The sequence below is a fragment of the Macaca mulatta genome, chromosome 16 (genome assembly GCF_049350105.2).
Source record: "Macaca mulatta isolate MMU2019108-1 chromosome 16, T2T-MMU8v2.0, whole genome shotgun sequence".
NCBI classification, from domain to species: Eukaryota; Metazoa; Chordata; class Mammalia; order Primates; family Cercopithecidae; genus Macaca; species Macaca mulatta.
Window position 1 is genome coordinate 92,065,904 of NC_133421.1, and position 27,166 is coordinate 92,093,069.

The 27,166-nt window shown below is 55.0% G+C and overlaps 3 protein-coding genes across 3 annotated transcripts in view; all 3 read left to right on the forward strand.

Moving 5' to 3' along the window:
* NARF (nuclear prelamin A recognition factor) overlaps positions 1 to 27,166 on the forward strand; it is a 165,835-nt gene that overhangs the window by 26,616 nt on the left and 112,053 nt on the right. The gene's annotated exons all lie outside the window — the stretch shown is intronic.
* TEX19 (testis expressed 19) lies at positions 8,808 to 11,329 on the forward strand. The gene is given in 2 exon segments (NM_001194590.1): positions 8,808 to 8,846; positions 10,475 to 11,329. A coding segment is annotated over 1 exon segment (495 nt). The 5' UTR covers positions 8,808 to 8,846; positions 10,475 to 10,744; the 3' UTR covers positions 11,240 to 11,329.
* On the forward strand, positions 24,329 to 25,498 carry UTS2R (urotensin 2 receptor). Its single transcript, NM_001032894.1, is given in 1 exon segment — positions 24,329 to 25,498. A coding segment is annotated over 1 exon segment (1,170 nt).

Below are 27,166 nucleotides of genomic sequence, written 5' to 3' on the forward strand. Positions count from 1 at the left end.
CCAGGCCGGAGTTGCTGGCAGCCCTAGAATGTTACGATTGTTGAGCTTCTTATTTCCAGGTAACTCAAGTTCATTTTAGAAGCTGTGGAAAACACAGGCAAGCAGAGAACATGAATGACCTGTCCCCTATTATCCACCCCAAACCTGACTTCAGTCAGCATCTGCTTTTACGTCCTCTCACTTTGTAGCTCCTGCCTTTGGGGCCAGCTCCTCCACACCCCAAGTTCTATTATTAATGGACTCTTCCTGTTTACTTCAATCCAGCAGATGTGTGTAGAGCAGCAACCACGCCGGGCTGGGACCCTGTGACCAAGGCATCTGCTGGAAGGAGTCTCTGAAGTCACTGCTGCCCACTCCCACATACACACAAACACACCTGTGCATGCACATACCACACCCCCCCACCCCTGCACACGCGTGAGTGCATGCTCTCACACACAAACATGTACACTCACAATGGGCCTCCAGGGCTGGGGCCGGCCGTGAAGCTGGACTGAGGGAGGGAGGGAGCTTGCGGGGGTGGCCCAGGTACAGCCCCTGGCCCGGCCTCAGCCCACCTGCCAGACTCTCGGCTGAAAGAGGACGCGGGTTGCCGTTCGGACACCCGTGTGCAACATCCCAACGTCACAGATCTGAAGGTGGAGGCAGAGCAGGTTGGAGGAGGAGGGTCAGGAGGTCTCAGGAATCGCTAAAGGGCCAGCCATGGGTTCTCAGTTCTTCCCAGAAACCAGTCCAGAGACCGGACCAATGGCAGGGCCCCTTTGCCGGCCTGGCTGATCTGGTGGCACAAAAGCACGAGCGTCTGTGCAGACTGAAGTGACCACCAGGGAGTGCTACTGGCACACAGCAAGTTGGCGCCCAAATCCAAGGCCTAGAAATTGATCCTGCTGCCTCTGGGCTGCTTTGTTGCACCCAGAGGTGCCCAGGGATGCCAGGCACCTACCCCAAGTCGCGTGGGGGTGGCACAGGTGCACCTGGAAGCCCTCGATTTCCATAATCTTCCCTCCCTACCGGGAGGTGTGTGGACTGGCTAAGTCCGCTTCCAGTACCTGCTTCTCCAGTCTGAGATCTCAGTGAGGACACCAGGGGCATGGGGGGCCTCACACCCAGGGGCTGTCGCTGCCACGCCACTTCCTGTGTGTGGGCGCTGTGCCTGCCAGGGTGGGCACGATGCCACCTCCCAGTCATCATGGGCAGAGCCCTCTCCCTTGGACAGAACCCCCAGTGCCCACCCCTGGAGGTGGGATCCAGACCAGTGGGCAGAGGAGGGGGAGGCCATCCTCCTTTGGGACCATTTGTGTGCCTGGCAGTGGCCCCCATTGTATCTCCAAGTGGGGTTTATGGTGGTGCCAAGGGCTGCGGGGGGCACACCCAGTACCAGGAGCTTCTGGGCTGATTTGAGGGTTGTTCTGTGTTTCTAGGCCATGCGGGGTGGGCCACGGCTTGTGACCAGGGTCTTTATGGAGCAGGATTGAGCCACATGTGGACAGGGTCCTGTGAAGTAGGATTGAGGCCCCCTAACCTCCCAGCTCACTCTCTCTGCACAACTTTGGTTTTGCTCTGGTTTAAAAATGAACAGATTAAACTGAAGTAAATATTTCAAGCTATTTTTAACCAAAAAAACAAAAATGTGTTATTCATCATGCTCGGTGCTCTGCTCAGATGACAGACAGTGATGAGCCTGGCTCCACGGGGCAGGCAGCTGGTGGCTAAGGGTGAGGTCAGCGTGACATGGCTCTGATTTACCCAGAATGTTTAATACATGCCATTTTTCTCCTTAGTTTCGTTTAATGTCTTTTTTTTTTTTTTTGAGATGGAGTCTCGCTCTGTCGCCCAGGCTGGAGTGCAGTGGCCGGATCTCAGCTCACTGCAAGCTCCGCCTCCCAGGTTTACGCCATTCTCCTGCCTCAGCCTCCCGAGTAGCTGGGACTACAGGTGCCCGCCACCTCGCCCGGCTAGTTTTTTGTATTTTTTAGTAGAGACGGGGTTTCACCGTGTTAGCCAGGATGGTCTCGATCTCCTGACCTCGTGATCCGCCTGTCTCGGCCACCCAAAGTGCTGGGATTACAGGCTTGAGCCACCGCGCCCGGCATTTTTTGTATTTTTAGTAGAGACGGGGTTTCACCGTGTTAGCCAGGATGGTCTCGATCTCCTGACCTCGTGATCCGCCTGTCTCGGCCACCCAAAGTGCTGGGATTACAGGCTTGAGCCACCGCGCCCGGCATTTTTTGTATTTTTAGTAGAGACGGGGTTTCACCGTGTTAACCAGGATGGTCTTGATCTCCTGACCTTGTGATCCGTCCGCCTCGGCCTCCCAAAGTGCTGGGATTACAGGCGTGAACCACCGCACCTGGCTTTTTTTTTTTTTGTTGTTGTTTAAAGACAGAGTCTCACTCTGTTGCCCAGGCTGGAGTGCAGTGGTGTGATCTTGGCTCACTGCAACCTCTACCTCCCGGGTTCAAGCAATTCTCCTGCCTCAGCCTCTGGGGTAGCTGGGATTACAGGTGCACACCACCACGCCCCGTCAATTTTTGTATTTTTGGTAGAAACAGGGTTTCACCATGTTAGCCAGGATGGTCTCAAACTCCTGACCTCTGGTGATCCACCTGCCTTGTTCTCCCAAAGTGCTGGGATTACAGGCGCGAGCCACCATGCCCGGCTATTTAATGTCTTTATGGAGATGCCATTTTATAGGGTGATGAGAGCAAAAAACAAAATTGAGCACCAGGACCCCCGGTATATGTCTTCTATATTTGGTTTATTTGATGAAGGAGTCTATGGCTAACAGGGCCCCATAGCCATGGAGCCTGGCCCTCCATTGCCCAGGTGTGACCCAGACCTTTAGAATTGCAGGCCCTCAGCTCCATCTCACCCAGAAGCATGAACCCTAAATCTACTGTGGAGGCCTCAGGGAGAGAGGGGTAGGAGGGTGGCTGTACTCTCATACCCTCCTGCATCTGCTGGAACCCAGGGCCCACCTCACAGGCAGCACCTGCTCCTGCAGGCTACAGACAGGGTCATGCAGGTGCCTGGAAGCCGCTGCCAACTGCCAGGATTGGGTTTGCACCTGCCCCAGCCTCCCTGGCCCTGGGTGATGGGGGGAAGCCAAGAGGGGAGAGTCCGAGGGAACGTGACCCCCGCTGCCTCGTCCTGCGTGGGTGTTCAAAGGTTCGGAGTCCTGGAATGTTGGGGGGATATTTCTGTATCCCCAAACCTGAAGGCACCCAGACTTCCAGAAAAGGCTGGCAATGGAGGGACGGAGGTGGGGGTGCCTCCTTCACGGGCAGCTTCTTTCTAAGCTGCATCAGGCCAGGAGGTTGGCAGGGCACAGAGCTGCCCGGGGCAGTGTTTCCACAGGTCTGGGGTGTGGAAATGGGGACTCCTGGCCACCCTTCCTCTCTGGCCTTCTTCCAGCCCCTCCCTCCAGGAGACACCAGTCCCCTTTCCCTGTGGGACTGCTCAGAGTCATGTCCAAGACCTTCCCCAATGGTGGTCTTTGCTGACCTTTCAGGGCAGCCCCCACCCTTGCCATTGTGGATGGAGAAATCCCCTGGGGTGGTGGGGGCTCTGCTTCCCGGGGTCTCACGTGGCCACCTCCACCCTCTCGCTTGGTCCCCAGCCGCCTAGAAACCTACCCCTAGATGGACTCAAGTTATCCACAGCTATGTTTGACAGAACAGCAAGGATGTACCTATGGTTTCAAAGACCCTAGGCTCGGCGGGATCACCACCCTGCCTTTGTAGGGAAGGGCCCACAATTCCCAGCACTCATTTGCTCTTTTGCTGCTCAGAGACTGTCACTGCACAGACCCTGGGGCCTATGGAGGAGTCACAGACTCTGGACTCAGGATGGGGCCCCAGGCCCCAACCAGGCTCTGGCCCAGCCCAGGGAAGATAATAATGGAAATCCCACCCCAGGAGGGTTCAAGACAGACCCCAGGAGGGTTCAGGACACAGCTGGCCACAGGTGGCCACAGCGCCTAGGCCCTCTCTCCTTCCTCTCCTGCAAACGTTCTTCCTGCTTGAGAGTAAGATGCAGAGACCTTGCTTTTTGCACTCTCTGGAGAACGTGTGGCTGGTGATGTTCTTTCCTCTTATTTGCTTGCCTCTTTTCTAAATGTTTGACAATGAATTTGTTCACTTTGAAATAAGCAAGCAATACCAAAAGTTATTTTTAGAAGGACAGGCTGTAAGTCCGTGATTACAATTTGGATGATGGCCCAGGGTGATCCAGGGTGTTCCGATCCTCCCACAGCACTGGCGACAGACCTGACCAGGGCACGTGGAGGTGCCTCCACACGGCAGTGGCTTCTTGGTCCTTCAGAAGGACGGAGGCCTTGGAGCTGAGTAGGTGGACAAAGCAAATGAGGAGGAAGGGTGGGCTGGGAGTGAGGGGAGGTGACTGTGGTCCCTCAGGGTCTGTTGTAAGGAAGCCACTTGGCCGGGTGTGGTGGCTCACGTCTGTAATCCCAGCACTTTGGGAGACCAAGGGCGGATCACGAGGTCAAGAGATAGAGACCATTCTGGCCAACATGGTGAAATCCCGTCTCTACTAAAAATACAAAAATTAGCTGGGCGTGGTGACGGGTGCCTGTAATCTCAGCTACTTGGGAGGCTGAGGCAGGAGAATCGCTTGAACCCGGGAGGTGGAGGTTGGAGTGAGCCAAGATCGCGCCATTGCACTCCAGCCTGGGCAACAAAAGTGAAACTCCATCTCAAAAACAAACAAAAGAAAGAAAGAAACAGGCAGCTTCTCAGAACACATCTGTCCTCCACGTCCACAGACGCGTCCCACCCCGGCCACCACCGTGTGGCTTTTCTCCATGGAAGCAGAGGCCGTGCATCACTCCCACAGGCAGCATGTCTCTGACGAGCCTCAGTAGTCAATTCATGCAAGAAACAAAACTGCTCCTCTCCTTCTTTAGTGTCTGTGCGGAGGAGCGAGAGGGAAAAGCCAATCAACGCCATTGCATGTGCTGCTGAAATGCTTTGTGCAAATATTGAGACTGGAGGTGAGGGTGGAACTTTGTAATATAAGAGCAAGAAGATAAATGTTGACTTTAAAATCCAAGTACTTGGACTTTGCTAGAATATTCCATAATCCTTTCCTGGTCTTGATTATTAAAACAGTTTTCAAGAAAGTTCTATTTGGTGAGTCACCTGATTATCTAAACACACTTTTCTTTCTTGTTAGGGTTTGACTCCAGCTGGGTCCTCTGCCAACAGAACCAAGCCCACTTGGGTCTTGGAGGCTTTGGGGGCTGGCTGGTTTCCCTGGGCACGATTGGTGAGCCCAGGTCAGATTCCTGGACTTGCTGGAGATCCTGTGTCCGGGAAGGCACCAGCCCAGGAGGCTCCGAGCCTCGGCCAGGGAGGCAGCAGGTTGGTAGCGCCTTGGCAGCCATCCCGAGGACACAGGTAAGAGGCCAACAGAGAAGCAAGAATGTGTCATAAGACATTAAAGCTGCTCCACTCCACAAGCATCTCTGGAATGTTCTCTGGGCCCCGGACCTGTGCGAGGCGTTGTGGGCGAGACAGAAACGAAGCCCCTTGCTCGGAAGCCGGCGCTTGAAGGGCGTGATGTGGCCTCACCCCCTTCCGCTGCAGGGCTCAACTGGCATCTGTTCCCCCAAGATAGCTGGGGAGTCCCTGAGCTTGGCCAGGCCCATCTGGCAGCCTTGTCCCTGCGCGCCCACCCTCTCTGGGTTGTGTTCAGTTTCCTGGGCTCCACCTCTTCACCTGTTCCTAACGAGAGCTTGTGCACCCCGGGATGGTGGGGATGGAGTTTTGGCTTGTGGGCAATCTGGGTGTCAGGCTCAGGGCCCCAGTGGCTCTGGGTCATGGCCTTGGTCCCACAATGGCTGTGCTGCTCCATCAGTGGTCTCTGCAGCTGGGGAAATGCCTGGTCCTTCTGGAGATACAGCAGTGCTGGATTCCCCGATGATGGCCATGTCCTGTTCCTCTGGTACCATCCACCCACCAAGTCTTGCCACAGTTTCCCTCTGGGCCCCGAATCCAGCTGTCCATCCCAGCTTCTGCCTCAAGTGGCCTCTCCTGTACCCAGCTGCCCAGGGAGTGATCCAAAGTTTCCGTCCCAGGCTGCTGAGGTCACCGAGGACCTTGAGAGGGCCCTACACTCTCAGACCAGGGTGAGGCTGAGGTCCGAGAGGCAAGTCCCTGCCCAGGCCCTGGTTGGCCAGGACGCGCTGGCCACAGCTTCCCAGAGAGGACATTGCCATGCACCCACCAACACTTCCCCGTCAACTTGCCGGTCCTGCACCGCTCCTGCTGGGCAACGAGGTCGCAGCATATTAAATTATTGATGCAACTACGGTGTGAAAAAGCCACGCAAACCAGCAAGGAGCCTGCTCTCCACAGGGGCCCTCAAAGGGCTCTGCCGCTCCCCTGTCAAAACCTCCTTTAGGCAGTGACTCTGCTGGTGGCCAGCTGGGCCTGCGAACTGGGGCTGGGAGGGGTCCGGTGGGAGGGTCCTCATCCTCCAGACGCCCGCTGGCCCAGCCCTCAGTGTTCACGACAGGTGCAATGCCCCCTCTGGCCCCCTCCTGGCCAGGGCAGCCACAGCTCAGCCCTGAGGCCTTGAGTGGCCCTTTCAGAGAAAACCAGGACCCAGGGGCTCCTCCCGGGAGCCTCTGACCACCAGACCCATTAACAGGCTTCTCTGTGGGGTCCCTCAACTACTACTTTCCTCTCGCCTGAGGGGACCAGCCAGGTGGCTCAGGCACCTGAGTCTTTGGGGAATGAGCTCAACGCCCTCTCCATCCACAGCAGGACACCTGGCAGCCAAAGCTCCACACCTGCCCCTGCCCCAGGGCTGGGATGAGGAAGCCCAGGGTGAGGGGTGGCCCTAATCCAAGCCCTAACCTGGTGGGTGGCAGGCAGCCCCAGGTGCATGGATGACCCGAGCCAGGCACAGACAGCCCCCAGGTGGGGAGGAGCAGAGGTCATGGGGATGTAGGGAAAGGGTTTGGGGGCTCCTCCTGCAGGGCCACTGTGGGAGACAATTTGTCACTTTCTTACAAAACTAAACACACTCTGACCACAGCATCCAGCAATCCTGCTCCTCAGAGTTTACCAAAATGAGTTGAAAACTTACGTCTACAGAAATCTGCACACGAATATTTGTAGTGGCTTTATTCATAATTGCCCAAACCTGGGAGCAACCAAGATGTCCTTCCATCATAGATGAAAGGATAAATAAAGCATGGTACATCCAGACAATGCAATATCATTCAGTGTTAAAAAAATAAGTGAGCTGGCCAGGCAAGGTGGCTCCCGTCTGTAATCCCAGCACTTTGGGAGGCAGAGGCAGGCGGATCACTTGAGCCCAAGTGTTCAAGACCAGTGTGGGCAACATGGCGAGATCCTGTCTCACAAAAAATACAAAACTTATCGGGGCATGCTGGTGCGCACCTGTAGTCCCAGCTATTTGGGAGGCTGTGAGAAGACTGCATGAGCCCAGGAGGTTGAGGCTGCAGTAACTGATTTTGCCACCGCATTCCAGCCTGGGTGACAGAGCAAGACCCTGTCTCAAAAAAAAAAAAAAAAAAAGAAGTGAACTATCAAACCACAAAAGACATGGAAGAACCAAAGTGCATATTACTAAAAAAGAAGTTGAAAAGACCACGTAGGCTGGGCGCGGTGGCTCAAGCCTGTAATCCCAGCACTTTGGGAGGCCAAGACGGGCGGATCACGAGGTCAGGAGATCGAGACCATCCTGGCTAACACGGTGAAACCCCGTCTCTACTAAAAAATACAAAAAACTAGCCGGGCGAGGTGGCGGGCGCCTGTAGTCCCAGCTACTCGGGAGGCTGAGGCAGGAGAATGGCGTAAACCCGGGAGGCAGAGCTTACAGTGAGCTGAGATCCGGCCACTGCACTCCAGCCTGGGTGGCAGAGCGAGACTCCGTCTCAAAAAAAAAAAAAAAAAAAAGAAAAGACCACGTAATGTGTGAGTCCAGCTGTATGACATTTGGAAAAGGCAAAATTCAGGAGACAGTCAAAAGATCCCTGGTGGCCAGGGGCTGGGAGAGGGAGGGATGAAAATGCAGAACGCAGATGAATCTTGGGGTGGAGAAACCTGTCTGTATGATATTAGAGTGGTGGGTCTGCATGATTATATGTGTGTCCAAACCTACAGAATGCACAGCACCAGAGGAAAGCCAAATGGAAACTGCAGAGGTGATGACGATAATAACAATGTGTAACACATGGCTGGGATGGTGGGACTGGGGAAGGCTGTGCACCTACAGGAGCTCCATGGTGGGAGAGCTCCATGCTTTTGGCTCAGTTTTGCTATGAACCTAAAACTGCTGTAAAAAATAAAATCTATTGAAACAACAAGCGTTAATTTACAAGTGTCTCTGTTTAAAGAGCAAAGAGATGAACCACAAAGGGGAAAATGTGTTTAAACAATAACTAATTGACAATTGGCTCGTTCCTAAAATTCAGAGAACTTTTAAGAAAGAGACAGCAAAGCAGGGATCACGTTTTACAAACACGACAGGACCAGGACATCGTGCCCACGACGAGACAGCAACCACAGGTTGGATGTTCACCCCGTGCCAGTCTGTGGACGGAGAGCACCCACCCCGACCTCCAGCCCCCAGAGGAGCTGCCTCCTCAGGGCCTTCCTGCAGGCGCCCAGGGGCTGCACATGGCCCTCCTTAGGGGGAGCTAGTGACTCATCATTTTCATTTCCTGGAAACTGAGGCTCATGGGAGATATGCAGATGAGCCCAGAGCACCATGGGAAATGGCCCTTTATATACCCAGATGGGCTCTGCCTCCTCCTTTCCCTGGGTGCCCACATGAGCAGAGACACCAGGACGGTGAGGTCTCCCGAGGAGGGTCTCGGAGACACGGCCTGGTGCTGGGTGAGGGATTGGGAGGCTGAAGAGGGGCCAGGATTCCTCAGGTTCCCTCAGTTTCCCTCAGTTTCCTTCAAATTCCCCTCAGATTCCCTCAATTTCCCTCAGGTTCCCCCAGTTTCCCTCAAGTTCCCCTCAGGTTCCCTCAGTTTCCCTCAGTTTCCTTCAAGTTTCCCTCAGATTCCCTCAGTTTGCCTCAGGTTCCCCCAGTTTCCCTCAAGTTCCCCTCAGGTTCCCTCAGTTTCCCTCAGGTTCCTCCAGTTTCCCTCAGGTTCCTCCAGTTTCCCTGAGGTTCCCCCGGGTTCCCCCAGTTTGTGTCAGGTTTCTTCAGGTTCCCCCAGTTTCCCTCAGATTCTCTCAGGTTCCCCCAGGTTCCCTCAAGTTCCCCTCAGGTTCCCTCAGTTTCCCTCAGGTTCCCCCAGTTTCCCTCAGTTTCCCTCAGGTTCCTCCAGTTTCCCTCAGGTTCTCCCAGTTTCCTTCAGTTTCCCCCAGTTTCTCTCAGGTTCCCCCGGGTTCCCCCAGTTTGTGTCAGGTTTCTTCAGTTTCCCCCAGTTTCCCTCAGGTTCTCTCAGGTTCCCCCAGGTTCCCTCAAGTTCCCCTCAGGTTCCCTCAGTTTCCCTCAGGTTCCCCCAGTTTCCCTCAGTTTCCCTCAGGTTCCTCCAGTTTCCCTCAGGTTCCCCCAGTTTCCTTCAGTTTCCCCCAGTTTCTCTCAGGTTCCCCCGGGTTCCCCCAGTTTGTGTCAGGTTTCTTCAGGTTCCCCCAGTTTCCCTCAGGTTCTCTCAGGTTCCCCCAGGTTCCCTCAAGTCCCCTCAAGCTCTGCCAGTTTCCCTCAGGTTCCCCCAGTTTCCCTCAGGTTCCCCCAGTTTCCCTCAGGTTCCTTCAGTTTCCCCCAGTTTCCCTCAGGTTCCCCCAGTTTCCTTCAGTTTCCCCCAGTTTCTCTCAGGTTCCCCCGGGTTCCCCCAGTTTGTGTCAGGTTTCTTCAGGTTCCCCTAGTTTCCCTCAGGTTCTCCCAGTTTCCCTCAGGTTCCTTCAGTTTCCCCCAGTTTCCCTCAGTTTCCCCCAGTTTCCCTCAGGTTCCCCCAGTTTCCTTCAGTTTCCCCCAGTTTCTCTCAGGTTCCCCCAGTTTGTGTCAGGTTTCTTCAGGTTCCCCCAGTTTCCCTCAGGTTCTCTCAGGTTCCCCCAGGTTCCCTCAAGTCCCCTCAAGCTCTGCCAGTTTCCCTCAGGTTCCCCCAGTTTCCCTCAGGTTCTCTCAGGTTCCCTCAGTTTCCTTCAGGTTCCCTCAATTTCCATGAGGTCTCCTCAGGCTCTGCCAGTTTCCCTCAGGTTCCCCCAGGTTCTGTCAGGCGAGGCTGACAGGGTGTTGGGGTCCCTGAGGTATAGGGGTCCCTGAGGTGTAGGGGGTGGATGATGAGCCCGGGGAGGTCGGATGGAGGAACTGAAGGCTTCCCAGCCCCGGTGCTGTTCAAACTGAGTAGGGTCCCCACTAAAGGGCCAGTCTGAACCCTGACATCCCTGCCCCTGCTGGTCCCCACAGTTCGCTCCACCCTGCCTGCTGGGGGTGCCTAACCTCCCTTCCTTTGCCTTTCCAGCTCCCTGAGACCACAGCAACTGCAGAAGCTGAAGACATTTCCAGAAGTTCAAGCTTCCACCCTCTGCAGGTCCCCACTGAGCTGGGACCCAGGTCATCCACTCCACCCCAAATCCCTGGATAGGAAACCCCTTTCTCCTCCTGCTCCTCATCCCCTTCATCCCTGCCCCCCAGCATCCTACTGGCCCCAGCACCTGAGGCCAGACTGTCTGAGATCCTCTGAAGGCCAGACTGTTGCTGTCCACCCCGGTAGGAGGCAGGCAGCCTGGCCATGTGCCCTCCAGTCAGCGTGCGGTATGAGGAAGAGGGTATGTCCTACCTCTACGCCTCCTGGATGTATCAGCTTCAACATGGAGATCAGCTAAGCATTTGCTTCACTTGCTTCAAGGCTGCCTTTCTAGACCTTAAAGACTTGCTGGAGTCAGAGGACTGGGAAGAAGACAACTGGGACCCTGAGCTGATGGAGCACACTGAGGCAGAGTCGGAGCAGGAGGGGTCCTCAGGGATGGAGCTGAGCTGGGGGCAGAGCCCAGGACAGCCTGCACAGGAGGGCTCTGAGGCATGGGGGCTAGGGACCCTGGCATCAGCCCCAGAAGGGTCGGAAGATGCAGGTCTGGACCCCCACTTTGTGCCTACTGAACTAGGGCCTCAGGAGGCTGTACCCCTGGGCCTGGGACTTGAGGATGCTGACTGGACCCAGGGTCTGCCCTGGAGATTTGAGGGGCTTCTTACCTGCTCACACTGGCCAAGCTTCTTTCCTTCATAGCAGGGGTTTCTCAAAGTGGACCTGCCCCCAGGGGAGCCCATGGTGTTGGGGCTGGGCATTATCTGGGCAGTGGACCCTGCCGAGGATGAGGCCTGGTTACTGGCCCTGCAGCTTGTCTCCATGGTGGGCTGCTATGATGCCACCTACCTGCAGAAGATGACCCCAGACAGGGCCCTGAGGACCCCAGGGCAGCACTGGAAATTGCTGCTGGAGCCTGGTGAAGTGTGGGTAGTAAGACTCCAAGATGCTCCCCAAGAGCAGGACCTGCACTGGTGGACACTGAGCTTTCTAGAAACATCCTCAACAGGACACAGAGCAGAGCTGGCCCCTGCAGCCTCAGCCCTGCAGAAGAGGGTTCACCATAGTCTCTTATTCACCCTGGACCAACAGGGAGAGAAAGAAGGGGGACTCGGCCTATAAGCCACAGTCCTCCAGCCAAGAACAGGATCCCAGCACCCCTGAGACACACAGCAGAGGTCCTGAAGAAAGCCTGGCTGTTACAGGAGCCTCGGCCATGGGGGAGCTGCCCTGTTTCCAGCCTCAGTCCAGCGCTCCAGAACTGAGAGACTAAGACTCATGTAGCTGCCATTGTTCTGGGAATACCAGGACATCAGAGACTGGGAAAGGCCAGCAATTGCTCTTCCATTACAGCCAGGGGAGCAGTTGGCAAAGGATAGGCCCTTTGCCCGTGGAAACAAGGGGAGCAACTTTAGGGGCTGGGACATAGGGCCTGCTGTGGCCTCAGAGGGAAGCATTACAAATATTTGTAACCTGGAAACAAGTTCTTATCAGTTGATTGTCATATAGTTCTGGACGTGTTGGCCTGAATGGCTATTGTGCTGCTTGTGACATGGGGCGCAGGGCACAGAACTTGTGCCTATTTCACCTTGGCCATGGGGAGGGACATTGCTTGTAAAACACACGCTCTGCAGAACACACCAGAATCTGTTGTGACCTGGACATGTTCTCGACTTTGCCAGGACAATCTCAGGGGTGCCACAAGACCCCATCAGCAGCACTAGGGTCTCTGGTCTACAGTGGAGGGAGAGCTGGTTTCAAACATTGGCCGTTGATGCAATTTAACCATTTAATTCCCGTTGCTCTATATGTTGTTTTTAATTTTAAAAAGTCATAAAGGCTTTCAATCAAGCTCCTGTGTAAGTCATTCCTCAGCACGTTTTGTTGATTGGCCTTATCTTTGTCCTCTCAGAATCTGGGCTAAGCCACCTTTGCTGGCTTGAAATCCCACTAGGTGGTGGGAACAGAGGACAGAAGGGAAGAGGAGCACGGGAGAGATGAGGGTTCTGGTCGGTTTTCAGGCTCATCATGGGAGTTTGTTTCACTTTATTTATTTATTTATTTATTTATTTATTTATTTATTTATTATTTTGAGATGGAGTCTCGCTCTGTTGCCCAGGCTGGAGTGCAGTGGTGCGCACTCGGCTCACTGCAAGCTCCACCTCCCAGGTTCACGCCATTCTCCTGCCTCAGCCTCCCGAGTAGCTGGGACTACAGGCACCTGCCACCATGCCTGGCTAATTTTTTGTATTTTTAGTAGAGACGGAGTTTCACCGTGTTAGCCAGAATGGTCTCGATCTCCTGACCTCCTGATCCGTCTGCCTCGGCCTCCCAAACTGTTGGGATTACAGGCGTGAGCCACCGTGCCCGGCCTCACATTATTTATAAATACAGGGCCAGGCACAGTGGCTCATGCCTGTAACCCCAGCACTTTGGGATTGCTTCAGCCCAGGAATTCGAAACCAGCCTCAGCATCAAATTGAGATTTCATCTCTACTAACAATAAAAAAAGTTAGCTGGGCGTGGTGGCACATACCTGTAGTCCCATCTACTCAGGAGGCTGAGGCAGGAGGATTGGTTGAGTTCAGGAGGTCAAGACCGCAGTGAGCTATGATTGTGCCACTGCACTTCAGCCTGAGTGACAGAGCAAGACCCTGTATCAAAAAATAAAATAGGCCAGGCAAGGTGGCACATACCTGTAATCCCAGCACTTTGGGAGGCCAAGGCAGGGGATCACTTGAGCTCAGGAGTTTGAGACCAACCTGGGCAATGTGGCAAAACACTATCTCTACAAAAAATACAAAAATTAGCCAGGCGAGGTGGTGTGTGCCTGGCGTCCCAGTTACTTGGAAGGCTGAGGTGGGAGGATTGCTTGAGCCTGGGAGTTCAGGCTTCAGTGAGCCAAGATCGTGCCACTACACTCCAGCCTGGCAACAGAGTGAGACCCTATCTCAAAAAATAAAAACAGGCCTGGCATGGTGGCTCACGCCTGTAATCCCAGCACTTTGGGAGGCCAAGGCAGGCGGATCACAAGGTCAGGAGATCGAGACCATCCTGGCTAACACGGTGAAACCCTATCTCTACTAAAAATACAAAAAATTAGCCAGGCGCGGTGGCGGGTGCCTGTAGTCCCAGCTACTCAGGAGGCTGAGGCAGGAGAATGGCGTGAACCCGGGAGGCGGAGCTTGCAGTGAGCTGAGATTGAGCCACTGCACTCCAGCCTGGGTGACAGAGCGAGGCTCCGTCTCAAAAAATAATAATTATAATAATAATAAAATAAAAAATAAAATAAAATAAAAATAAATAAAAATATATACTTAAAGAAGGGCCATGTTTTGAACAATAAGAGTGTGTTGTCAAACATGTAATTTAATATAGATATGTGCCCCCCAAATTTTTTTTAAGTCTATAGACCAAACCACATGTAAAGGTTGCTAATGTTGGCCGGGCGCGGTGGCTCACGCCTGTAATCCCAGCACTTTGGGAGGCCGAGGTGGGCGGATCACGAGGTCTGGAAATCAAGACCATCCTGGCCAACATGGTGAAATCCCGTCTCTACTAAAAATACAAAAATTAGCCAGGCGTGGTGGCGCATACCCGTAATCCCAGCCACTCGGGAGGCTGAGGCAGGAGAATCGTTTGAACCCGGGAGGCGGAGGTTGCAGTGAGCCAAGATCGTGCCATTGAACTCCAGTCTGGGTGAGAGAGTGAGACTCCATCTCAAAAAAAAAAAAAAAAAAAAAAAAAAAAGTTTGCTAATGTTCAGGAGACAGATGATGCCAATGATGATGATGGCTATGATGGTGGTGATGGTTCTAGTGGCAGTGGTGATGATGGTGATGGAGATAGTGAAGATGGTAAAGGCCCACAGGAAGAGTTCTGAAGGATAAATGACTCTGCCTTCTAGGATTTGGCTGCTGCTGAGGCCCCTCCATAGTTTCAGTATCAGGGGCCTCTGCTGCTGTCAGACACAGATGGGGATGATAGTCCTTCAAGAATGAGGTGGGACCCCTGACCTCCTTGTCTGCCAGGAAGGCAGGAAGAAGGGGAATGACCATGCTCAGGGGGGAGGAACCCCCACACTCTGTTACATGACACGGGGTTAGGAGTTTGGCCCCATGGCATGGTACACACATGTGCCTTTGGTTGTATGCTTGCAAGAAAAATCTGGGGCCCCTGGGGTTTCTGACCTCACCCCAGCCCTGACTCCAACCTTTGGAATCCCTGGAAGGGCTTTCTAGAGCTCTGCATCCAGCCTCTTCACTCAGGACGTGAGGTTTCTTGAATCCTAAACTGGAACCTTTTCCCAAAGGTCAGCCGGCTTTCAAGTGGCCTCATAGGGCCAGGGAGGCTGTAGTGTGGGGACCCCAGGGGGCCCCCAAAAGTTGATTCTGAGAAAAGACTATTATGTGCACTAGACAGTTCTCACTCTCCTACATTTGAGCTTTCCCGAGCTTAGACATTTTAAGTCAGGGGAAGGGCTCTGAGTTCCACATTGTCTCCTGCCAGCTTCAGCCCTTCCATCACCTGTGATTGCTCAGATGTCTGAGGCTCTCCACTAATTAATAGGGCCACCACCAGCTGGAGACCCGTGCAGGTTCTAATTGGTTTGATTTATGTTAGCATCTCTCCAGCTGTGTCTCATATCTGGCGGTGTCTGAGACCAAGATTGGGGAAATCGTGGTGCCTGAGGCTGAAATTAAGGGAAAATACCAACAGCAGCATCAAGGGAAGTGTCTCCTGGAAGAGTAAAGTGAAACCACCAACTGCAGAGGTGCTCTGGGAGAGGTGGGAGGCCCTGCAGGGGTGTCCCCCTGGGACCTCCTTCCAAAAGAAAGAGCCCTCAGCTCTGGGTAATGAAGTGGGCCCACGGCCCCTGGGCAGGATCCCAGGCTGCTGATGGCCGATGGCTGAGCTCTAGTTGGGGCTTTAAGGGCCTGGCCATTTCTGCATGGCCCAGTCTTTGCTCCTCATGAGGTTCCCTAACTCCATCTGGGCTGCACTCAGCCTAGCTGCCCCCACCCCTCACTTTTATTCCCTTATTTATTTTATTTTTATTTTCTTTTTATAGAGACAGGGTCTCACTATGTTGCTCGGGCTGGACTTAAACTCCTGGGCTCAAGCGATCCTCCCACCTCAGCCTCCCAAAGTGTTAGGATTACAGGTATGAGCCACTGCGCCCCGCCACGTTCCCTTATTTTCATCAAGCATCTCCACCCCAGTGTCTGTGGCAGAATGGGCCTCTGGTCTCTGAGCACCTGGGAGGTGGAGTGGGTTCTGAACAAAGCACCCTCTTCAAGTCTGAAAAACACAAACATCAGGCTGGATGGGCACCTGAAAAGAGCCCCATGAAACCACCTCTGTCTGCGGAACCTCATTTTCTACAGAATTTAGTAATCCAGTTGGAAAGTAGTTCTTCCAGAAAAATTATCATTGCAAAACACAATGAACCCATTAAGTCCAGAGCAAAGCTTCAGAAGTCACATTTGTGGAAAATGGGAGCTTTATGATTATGATTTATGATTTAATGGTCCATAAAGTGAATCATAGGCAGGCAGAGCCAGTTAACACTAAAACGCTGGCATTACAGGTGTGAGCCACCGCACCTGACCTTACACAATAACAAAGAACTTTCCAACTGTGTAATTTCACTCACCCTTCTTCAGAGACCTGGTGCTATCGTTGCCGTGGATATTCATCTCCACATGTCATCATCATCGTGTGCCACCACAGCTGTTGCTGCACAGTCCTCATTTTTTTTTTTTTTTGAGACAGAGTCTCGCTCTGTCGCCCAGGCTGGAGTGCAGTGGTGCAATCTCAGCTCACTGCAAGCTCCACCTGCCGGGTTCACGCCATTCTCCTGCCTCAGCCTCCCGAGTAGCTGGGACTACAGGCGCCGCCACCACACCCGGCTAGTTTTTTGTATTTGTAGTAGAGACGGGGTTTCACCGTGTTAGCCAGGATGGTCTCGATCTGACCTCGTGATCCGCTCGCCTCGGCCTCCCAAAGTGACAGTCCTCATATTTTTAATTTACAAACATATTTACTTTCCTGGTGCACTTCATTTTTCCACGCACTTCCGAGTTTCTATCTGGGGTCGTTTTCTGTCAGCAGAAGGAAAGCCCGGAGGACTGCTTTAGTATTTTTTGTGCTGCCACAAATGTTCTTAGCTTTGTCTGAAAATATCTTTATTTTATCGTACATAAATTATTGGTTAAAATCCTTTATTTTGGTATTTTAAAGAGGTCATTCTCTTCTGGTTTCCATGGTTTTCTGAGGAGATCTAGCCATCTCTCCTATTGTTATTCCCTGAATGTACTGTCTTTTTTTTTTAATCTCAATAATTTTTGCAGTTTCTGTTTACTTTTGGTTTTCAGAATTTTTTACTGTAATGTGCTGGAGGGGTTTGCTTTTAGTTTTTTCCTGCTTGTGATTTACTAAAATTCTAATGTCTATCAGTTGACACTGCTTGTCAATTTTGAAAATTTCAGCCACTGCCTTTTCAGATACTGCTCCTGCCCCATTTTCCTCTGTCATTGTTCTAGGGACTCCAGGGACATGTAGGTCGGATCATTTGATGGTGTGGTTCCACATGCTTTTCTGTTTTCGTTCTTTTCTCTTTCTGTGTCTGGATAATTTCTATTGACCTACCTTTAAGTTAACTGATTCTTTCTTCTGCTGTGATTTCTGAATTTTAGATACTGTACTTTTAAAGTTATAAAATGTCCATTTGACCCTTGTGAGAAACAAGCTCATCCATTCAAATCCAAAGAATGGACTCAGGGACCTGGAGAACCACGAAAGCCAGACTTTTAATGATGGTCTTGCAAGATCAGGTGTCTGGTGGGCAGGCACACCCAGAAGTTTCAACAAGCAATTTATCCCTCAGTGCGCAGATCCCTCCCCTGGTTCCTCATAGGCTGAGTACTATGAGGTCACTGTCTTCTCACCTGTCACCTACTGGTTATTGGGCAGGGGCTGGAGGGCGCAGGTCCCGCCCCAGGTTCCTCATAGGCTGGGCACTGTGGGGGGGGTCACTGATTGGTTATTGGGCAGGGGCTGGAGGGCGCAGGTCCCGCCCCAGGTTCCTCATAGGCTGGGTACTGTGGGGTCACTGTCTCCCCAGACATCACTGATTGGCTGTTGGGCAGGGGCTGGAGGGTGCAGGTCCCACCCCCGCTTCCTCATAGGCTGGGTACTGTGGGGGGGGTCACTGTCTTCCCAGACGTCGCCTATTGGTTGTTGGGCAGGGGCTGTAGGTGTTTTCTTTAGGGTTGTCCTGCTGCATTTTGTTGCGGCCCACAATGCATTGCAATCCTAGTCAGCTCAGGGGCTCTTTAAGTATCTGACTTATGACCCAAGTAGCTGGGCAGGCTGATAAGAACAGACCAAACAAGCTATTTTGCAGGCTAGTAAACTTTCATCTTAAACTTTTTTGATTTGGGTGAGGGCAACTAAGAGGGGTTTAAGAGGGGAGTGGGTGAGGCCGACAAGCAGGCATCCGCTATCCAAGCTGGGGCCTAGTATATCCTGTTCTTCTGTAGTTTGCTGACCTAAGCCGATTCAAGGCACTTTGTCCTGGAAATGGACCACTGTATACATTAGTTCCTTCACCATTTAAAATTTGTCTTTATAAATAGAAATGGGGGGATCTCACTATGTTGCCCAGGCAGGTCTCAAACTTCTAGACTCGAGCGATCCTCCTGCGTTCAGTTTTCAAAAGTACTAGGATTGGCCGGGCCTGGTGGCTCATGCCTGTAATCCCAGCACTTTGGGAGGCCGAGGTGGGCAGATCACAAGGTCAGGAGTTCAAGACCAGCCTGGCCAAGACAGTGAAAGCCTATCTCTACTAAAAATACAAAAATTAGTCAGGTGTGGTGGTGCGTACCTGTAATCCCAGCTACTCAGGAGGCTGAGGCAGAGAATTGCTTGAACCTGGGAGGCGGAGGTTGCATTGAGCCAAGATCACGCCACTGCACTCCAGCCTGGGTGACAGAGCGAGACTCCATCTCAAAAAAAAAAAGTGCTGCGATTACAGGGTGAGCCACAGTGCCCAGCCTGTGAATTTCTAATAAAAGAGTCAAATGGGGTTGGGCATAGTGGCTGGGCAACATGGTGACACTCGTCTCTACAAAAAATACAAATATTAGCTGAGTATAGTGTAGCAGTGCACCTCTGTAGTCCCAACTACTCGGGAGGCTGAGGTAGGAGAATTGTTTGAGCATAGGAAGTCAAAGAAAGCTGTGGTGAGCCATGATTATGCCACTGCACTCCAGCCTGGGCAAGCCTAGGCTAGACTTTAGGGTGAGACCCTGTCTCAAATAAATAAATACACTCCCATTTTCTGGTGAAAATTTCCATCTTCTCATCCATGTTGCCCAGGTTCTTCTGCTTGCTTTACCATATTTATAATAGTTTTTGTAAAATAGAAACTCCTGGTCTGCTAATTTCAATACTTGTGTCACATACGGACCTGCTTCTATTGGTTATTTTTCTTTTTCTTTTTTTTTCTTTTTTTTTGACACGGAGTCTTGCTCTGTCGCCCGGGCTGGAGTGCAGCGGCTGGATCTCAGCTCACTGCAAGCTCCGCCTCCCGGGTTTACGCCATTCTCCTGCCTCAGCCTCCCGAGTAGCTGGGACTACAGGTGCCCGCCACCTCGCCCGGCTAGTTTTTTGTATTTTTTAGTAGAGACGGGGTTTCACCATGTTAGCCAGGATGGTCTTGATCTCCTGACCTCATGATCCGCCCATCTCGGCCTCCCAAAGTGCTGGGATTACAGGCTTGAGCCACCGCGCCCGGCTGGCTATTTTTCCCTATCAATTATGGATGACATGAGATGTGATATAAATAATAATCAGATTATTATTTCCTTGCTGAAGCATTTTGTACATAGCAACTGTCAAAGTCAAAATAAAATATACAAATCTTTAATGTTCAATTTTAGGAAGAATTTCAATTCTGTATGTTCAAGAACAAAAGAAAATTGGAATTCTATTGGAAAGAGAAATGTTTTCTATTGCTTTGAAAGGAAGCCCATTGGCCCTGGTAGTTCTGGGGAACTGGCAAACTCTGGCGAGTGGCCTCGGTGGTAAAACCAGCATTGGAGGCCAGGCGCAGTGGCTCACGCCTGTAATCCTAGCACTTTGGGAGGCTGAGGCGGGCAGATCACCTGAGCTCAGGAGTTTGAGACCAGCCTGGCCAACAAGATGAAACTCCATCTCTACTAAAAATACAAAAATTAGCTGGGTGTGGTGGCGGGTGCCTGTAATCCCAGCTGCTCGGGAGGCTGAGGCAGGAGAATCGCTTGAACCTGGGAGGTGGAGGTTGCAGTGAGCTGAGATCACACCACTGCGACTCCAGCCTGGGTGAAAGAGCGAGAATCCATCTAAGAAAACAACAACAACACACAAAAAAACATAAAACAAAAAACCGGGGTTAGAGTCAGGGCAGGTCATTTCAGCAGCTACTCGGTGAACTGGCTGAGGTGACAGCAGGTCATTTCGGCAGCTGGCTTGTGGGAAATTTAATTCTTGGAGCAGGCATTCTGGGTCCTGAGTGCTTTTCCCCAGCCCCAGCCCCTAGACCCCAGCTTAGTAATCAGCTCTCACAGAACCGTCAGGTCGGAGGCAACCTTCCATCTCCTATCGGGCGCACAGGCAGGATGAGCTGCTCCCCTGTCGGGTCAGAAGCCGCAGCTGCCGTTGGTTTCCGTTCGGCTGTTTTCAGCCCACAGAGAACGAACTGTCCTACTGCTGGACCCTCGCTCTGCGCAGCGGACCTCGGAGACCAGAGGGACTTTTCCCGCCCTCTCCAGCCCAGCCTGGCCTCCCCAGCACGTGGCAAACGGCCCACGGAGGGGACTGGTGGGCATCTGGGGCTCCCCCGGATCCAGCTCATTGCAGGAGCCTCTCTGCCACTCGCACTTGGCCACCTCCTCTCCCCCCGCAGAACCGCTTCAGCTGTAGGGGCCGGTCCACGGCCTGAGGCAGCAGATGAGCCCGGGCGGAGTGGAGTGGGCGAGGCCAGCTCCTCGCTGGGGGTCCCTTAGACCCCCTGTGTTCACAGCCCTCCAGCGTCTCCTCTAATTTTATCGATGTTCTGTGTCTTTCTTTCAGTGGTCCAGCATGAGTGACGGCCGCATCCTACCTCCTGGCAGCGAGTGAAACCGAGTGGGGGCCAGCACCCAGCTCAGGGGCTCAAGGGTGAGGCCGTGGGGTCCTTCCTCCTACCCTGCGGGGCCCTGCAGCCCCCAGTGTCACTTCCGTGGATTTGGCCGCCACGAGTCCCTGCCGGGGCCTGGAGAGGCTGCGTGGGCTTCTAAGAGCATCTGTGGGAGACCCGCAATGGGGGCGGGGGTCGTCGAGGCCCCCAGAGAGCCCGTCCCCCTCTGCGTGGGTGACTCCATCCCTCCCCTACCTCCTTTCTATGACCCTCTCGGGGTGTAGGGGTGCTCCCGCCCCCCAACCTGCGCGCGGGCGGGTGCAGGGCTTGGCGGACACGGAGAATTCCAGGCTCCGTGCCCTGAAAACACGGGCGTGAGGGGCGCAGGGGCGAAGGCTGGAGGCGGAGAACCCAAGAGGGGCTGCGGGGCCGGCCTCGGGGCAGCGGGGCTGGAGGCAGCTTCGCTCCGCGGACGTGAGACCCGCCTGGGACCCTTCGCCGACCCGGCTGCGGCCCCGCGCCCCCCGCGTCTTCCCGGCCCCGCGCTGGCAGCGCCGCCCCCCGGGCCCCCGCGCCGTCCTCCCCGCGCCCCCCGCGTCTTCCCGGCCCCGCGCGGGCAGCGCCGCCCCCCAGGCCCCCGCGCCGTCCTCCCTGCGCCTGCTGCCCGCTGGGGCTATTTTAATACCGGGCGCTGGCGCGGGGCCGCGGCGCATTCCCAGCTGGCGGCGGGCAGGTGGCGGCGGCGCAGGGACCCGGCGCGGGGCTCCGGGCGCGGCTTTGGTGGCGGGACTGGCGGGCGCCCCTGCCGTGCGCTCTGGGAGCCGAGGCCACCGCGGAGCCCCTCGCGCCCCCTCTGCTCCGGGACAGGGGAGCGCGCCTCTGAAAGCTCCCCGCGGCCGCCCCGACCCGCGACCCCAGGCTCGGCGGGCAGGTCTGGCGGCTCCGTGACCGGAGGCAGGTGGGCCCTCCGTGGGTGCCTGGGAGCGCGGGGACTGCGGGGCCTGTGCCCTTCGGGGCCCTCCGCGGGGCTGGGCCGGGGCTTCGCGGTGGGACCACACCCTGGGCGCTGGGAGCGGGGTCCAGCGAGGCGGCTTCTCCCGAGCCAGGGAACTTTGGGCCCCTCCCCTTCCCTCCTGGTGACCCTGGAGCACGGCCCGGCGTCCACTGTCCCCCTACCCGTGACTCGGGCTCGTGCACAACTGGGGAGCCCGGTGCCCCCCGGGCTTCTGGGCCATCCCCTGGGTGAGGGCTCTGGAAACGCCCCGGGTGGGGGCAGCAACGGGTTGAGGGTCCTCTGGACAGATGGAGCTGGGCGGGGAGCTACCCAGCCTAGTGGGAAAGCGAGGCAGGGCACATTTCCAGGCCCTGGAAGGCCCCCAGCGCTCCCACCTGTTGATGCCGCCCCATCCCAGCCAAGACTGCTCCCTGTGCGGCCATGAGTGTTCGGCCTAAATTCAGCGTGGCTCGTGGAATCAGGCAGCCTCCTGTGTTTCTTCTGCCCCACAGCTCTGCGAGCTTCGTCCAGGCTGCTGACCTCAGCGGTGACTCCTTCACTGGCTTCATGTCACAGTTTGCTCGCCCCCTCCACTGGGGACATTCCAGCTGTTTCCGGCTTCTTAGGAGTCAAGCTGCCGTGAACTTTCGCACACTTGACATTTTCTGGACATTGGCAGTCCTTTATCTAAGGTACAAACCTAAAAGTGGAATTGCCGGCCGGGCGCGGTGGCTCAAGCCTGTAATCCCAGCACTTTGGGAGGCCGAGACGGGCGGATCACGACGTCAGGAGTTCGAGACCATCCTGGCTAACATGGTGAAACCCCGTCTCTACTAAAAAATACAAAAAACTAGCCGGGCGAGGTGGTGGGCGCCTGTAGTCCCAGCTACTCGGGAGGCTGAGGCAGGAGAATGGCGTAAAAACCCGGGAGGCGGAGCTTGCAATGAGCTGAGATCCGGCCACTGCACTCCAGCCTGGGCGACACAGCAAGACTCCGTCTCAAAAAAAAAAAAAAAAAAAAAAAAAAAGTGGAATTGCCGGGTGAGAAGGTCTAGGCGGTCAACTCTGCAAGTCTTGCCAATGGTTTTCCAAAGTGGCAGCGCAGTCCAGGTTCCCAGCAACAGCAAACGGTGGGGCCAGCTCCTCTGCAGCCCCCATGCCTGTTGACAACGATGTCTGCCTTTTCACACCTTCGTCGTTGTCATCACGCAGGGGCTTCTGTGGCCATGACTGGCATTTCCCTGCTTGTTGGCCGCGTGGGTGTCCTTTTCAGGGAGTCCCCAGTCACGGTTTTGGTCTCTTTTTTTCAAATGGGTTGTCTTTTCCTTACTAATTTGCAGTTCTTCTCTATATTTTTCTTACCAGCTTTTTGTCTATTTTCTTTCTTTCTTTCTTTCTTTCTTTCTTTCTTTCTTTCTTTCTTTCTTTCTTTCTTTCTTTCTTTCTTTTTTTCTGAGACGAAGTCTCGCTTTGTTGCCCAGTCTGGAGTGCAGTGGCGCAATCTCAATCTTGGCTCACTGCAACCTTCACCTCTCGAGTTCAAACAATTCTCCTGCCTCAGCCTCCCGAGTAGCTCGATTACAGGCATGTAATCCCATGTGCCACCATGCCAACTAATTTTTATATTTTCAGTAGAGATGGAGTTTTGAGATGTTGGCCAAGCTGGCTTTGAACTCCTGACCTCAGGTGATCCACTTGCTTTGGCCTCCCAAAGTGCTGGAATTACAGGTGTGAGCCACTGCAACCTGCCTGATATATGTTTTCTGATGATCTCCTAGCCTGTGACTTATGATTTCGCTTTCTTGGTAAAGTTCTTAATTTTAATGAAACCCATTTGCTCAATCTTTTATTGCAAGTATTTTTTGTTCATTTTTAAGAAATCTTTTCCCATCCAAGGTCATGCCAGTATTCCTGTTTTCTTCCAGAACCTTGACTGATTGATTTAACCTTTCACACTTAGGCCTGCAATCCATCTCGAATTCATTTCCCTGTATGAGAAATGGAGATTGCAGAGCCCTCCCTCTCCTTACTTTACATGTTTTTCTATTTGGACTTTTAAAGTCAGTAGCTACTAGTTTTGCAATCTGAAGAAAACTTTTTAAAAATGTACAAGTGAAATAAAAAACGAGAAAGGACTCTGGGGTAAGTGGGCTCCACCCGTGCACAGATAAGAAAATGAGGCCTGGGGGGTGCACTGGGCGGGCAGGCAGAGCCCAGGACTCCCAGCTCTGTCCACTGCCAACCTCTGCCCCAGGGGCTGCCCTCCTGTGTTCCAACTTTCAGAAAAGCCCAGTCCATCCCAGAGGCCACGGGACCTACAGTGAGGCGGGGGCAGGGGTCCTGCTGGGGCATGTGGGGGTGGGGGAGGGAGGTTGGGTGGCTCATCTGGTGGCACTCGAGTCCTCCTGCAGAGCTGATGACTTCCAGAGAGTCCCCAGGAGCCGGAGGGCAGTGGGGGGCCCACGTGACTCTGTGGGAACGGCCGTCACAATGGCCTCCTGGGAGCAGAATGGTTGCCTGACTTGCATCTTTAACAGGCTTCTTTCCCCACAGGCTGAGCTGGTTGCCCACAGGTGCCCGCGCCCCATCTCAGGGAGTGACCACCCAGCCCTGAGCCGATCCTGAGGGGTCAGAGATGGCGCTGACCCCCGAGTCCCCGAGCAGCTTCCCTGGACTGGCGGCCACCGGCAGCTCTGTGCCGGAGCCACCTGGCAGCCCCAACGCAACCCTCAACAGCTCCTGGGCCAGCCCGACAGAGCCCAGCTCCCTGGAGGACCTGGTGGCCACGGGTGCCATTGGGACTCTGCTGTCAGCCATGGGCGTGGTGGGCGTGGTGGGCAACGCCTACACGCTGGTGGTCACCTGCCGCTCCCTGCGCGCCGTGGCCTCCATGTACATCTACGTGGTCAACCTGGCGCTGGCTGACCTGCTGTACCTGCTCAGCATCCCCTTCATCGTGGCCACCTACATCACCAAGGAGTGGCACTTCGGGGATGTGGGCTGCCGCGTGCTCTTCAGCCTGGACTTCCTGACCATGCACGCCAGCATCTTCACGCTGACCGTCATGAGCAGCGAGCGCTACGCCGCGGTGCTGCGGCCGCTGGACACCGTGCAGCGCCCCAAGGGCTACCGCAAGCTGCTGGCGCTGGGCACCTGGCTGCTGGCGCTGCTGCTGACGCTGCCCGTGATGCTGGCCATGCGGTTGGTGCGCCGGGGCCCCAAGAGCCTGTGCCTGCCCGCCTGGGGCCCGCGCGCCCACCGCGCCTACCTGACGCTGCTCTTCGCCACCAGCATCGCGGGGCCCGGGCTGCTCATCGGGCTACTCTACGCGCGTCTGGCCCGCGCCTACCGCCGCTCGCAGCGCGCCTCCTTCAAGCGGGCCCGGCGGCCCGGGGCGCGCGCGCTGCGCCTGGTGCTGGGCATCGTGCTGCTCTTCTGGGCCTGCTTCCTGCCCTTCTGGCTGTGGCAGCTGCTCGCCCAGTACCGCGAGGCCCCGCTGGCGCCGCGGACGGCGCGCATCGTCAACTACCTGACCACCTGCCTCACCTACGGCAACAGCTGCGCCAACCCCTTCCTCTACACGCTGCTCACCAGGAACTACCGCGACCACCTACGCGGCCGCGTGCGCAGCCCGGGCAGCGGCGGAGTCCGGGGGCCCGTTCCCTCCCTGCAGCCCCGCGCCCGCTTCCAGCGCGGCTCCGGCCGCTCCCTGTCTTCCTGCAGCCCGCAGCCCACTGAGAGCCTCGTGCTGGCGGCGGCGGCCCCGGCCGGACCTGCGCTCGAGAGTCCCGGGGACCCGGCGTGAGCACGCGGAGGGGCGGCTGGAGTCCAGGCGGGGACGGGCCCCAAAGCCTCAGCCACTACCGGGAGCCCCTCTGCAGAGCCCCCCACTCCGAAATCACAGGCCCTGCCCCTCCTCCTCAGCCCCCTTCCGGAAAGATCCTGCTCGCTTCCCCTCAGTGCCCTCCCCGTGATGCCCAGAAGCACCCACCCGCCTCCCTGAGGGTCTCCAGGAGGCTCCACTCCAGTCCCGGCTTCTGGGGACCGAGGGCAGCAGGCACCAGTGCCCGGCCCGTGTGGAGACCGTGGCGCGGCTGCCGCCCCCGGGACCCTCCTCCTCTCAGCCAGCGTCCCCGCGGCTCCCGTCCCAGCCTGTGTGACTCCATCCCTTATGGCTTTGCCACTGGAACAATCAACCCTGAGCTGGCTTCCGTGTCCTGCCTCAGCGTGGGGGATGCCACATCTGAGGGGTGGGAGGATCAGCCGGCAGGACCCCCAGCATGACACCGGCAGCTCAAGGAGGAGCCTGTGGGTCTGGCTGGGGTGAGGGGTGCACCTGCCTTTGAGGTCTGTGCAGGCAGCTGGTCTGGCACTTGATATGGGGCAGGGAAGGTGGCCAGGAGGGGAGGCTCTGGCAGCGTGGGCTGAGGGGTGGAGCAGGGGGAAGGCACTGCCCAGCAGAGGCCTGAGGCTTCAGGTGCAGAACGCAAGAGGCCAGGGTCACTGGCCGCACCTACAGGCCCCCTGGCCTCTCATCCACATCTGGCTCCGGTCTGATCAGGAACAGAATCCAGGTCCCGCCTCACAGTACCCTTGGCAGTCTCTGCCCCACTCACCCCTCGCTGCCTCCTGGACAGACTTCCTGCCCCTGCTCTCAGCTTGGCCAACCATCCTCTCTCTGGCGACTGCCCCTCTCCAGCCCCCAGTCCAGGCCCCGGACCCTGCACAGCCTCCCCCAGCCTGGCCTCCCCTCCCCACCCCATGCCCAGACTACCAGCCCCTTGGGGCTCCATCTGAACACTGGGGCAGGGGTCATGCCCACTCGGTCCCTCCAGCGCCCGCCCCTCAGTGGAGTGAGCACAGCTCTGCTGGCAGGACTGTCGCAGGCATCGGGAATGAGCATGCAGCCCTGTCCCCAGGGCCTCCCAGAAGAGGGGCAATGCTTGTAGGTCTCCCCTGGAGTGACTAAAGTGCTCTGGAACTAGACGCTGGTGGCTGGGCGACACTGTGAACGAGCCAGTGCCACAGAACCGTGCCCCTGAATGTGCGAGTTCTGTCGTGTTTTACCTTAAAACCAAAAAGATCCCACTCCCCAACCTTGTCCCTCTGTTAAAACTGAAATAGAGACGGATGTACGTCCCACTCCTGAATACATGTAAAATGTGTACAAAAATATCTTCTATGAAAGTGGTTCATAATCTGTAGATTGTAATCTGGGATTTGTAATCTGTAGATTGTAATCTGGGATTTGTCTTAGATATAAAATCCCATCTTTGGGTTGTGTGTTTTTTGCTTTCTCCAAATAAATCTGATCTTTAAAATTCAAAAGAAAAAAAAGAAAAAAGAAAAATAAAAGAAGTAATAAATTACAGGCGTAGTCGCTCACGCCTGTAATTCCAGCACTTTGGGAGGCTGAGACAGGTGTATCACGAGGTCAGGAGTACAAGACCAGCCCGTCCAAGATGGTGAAACC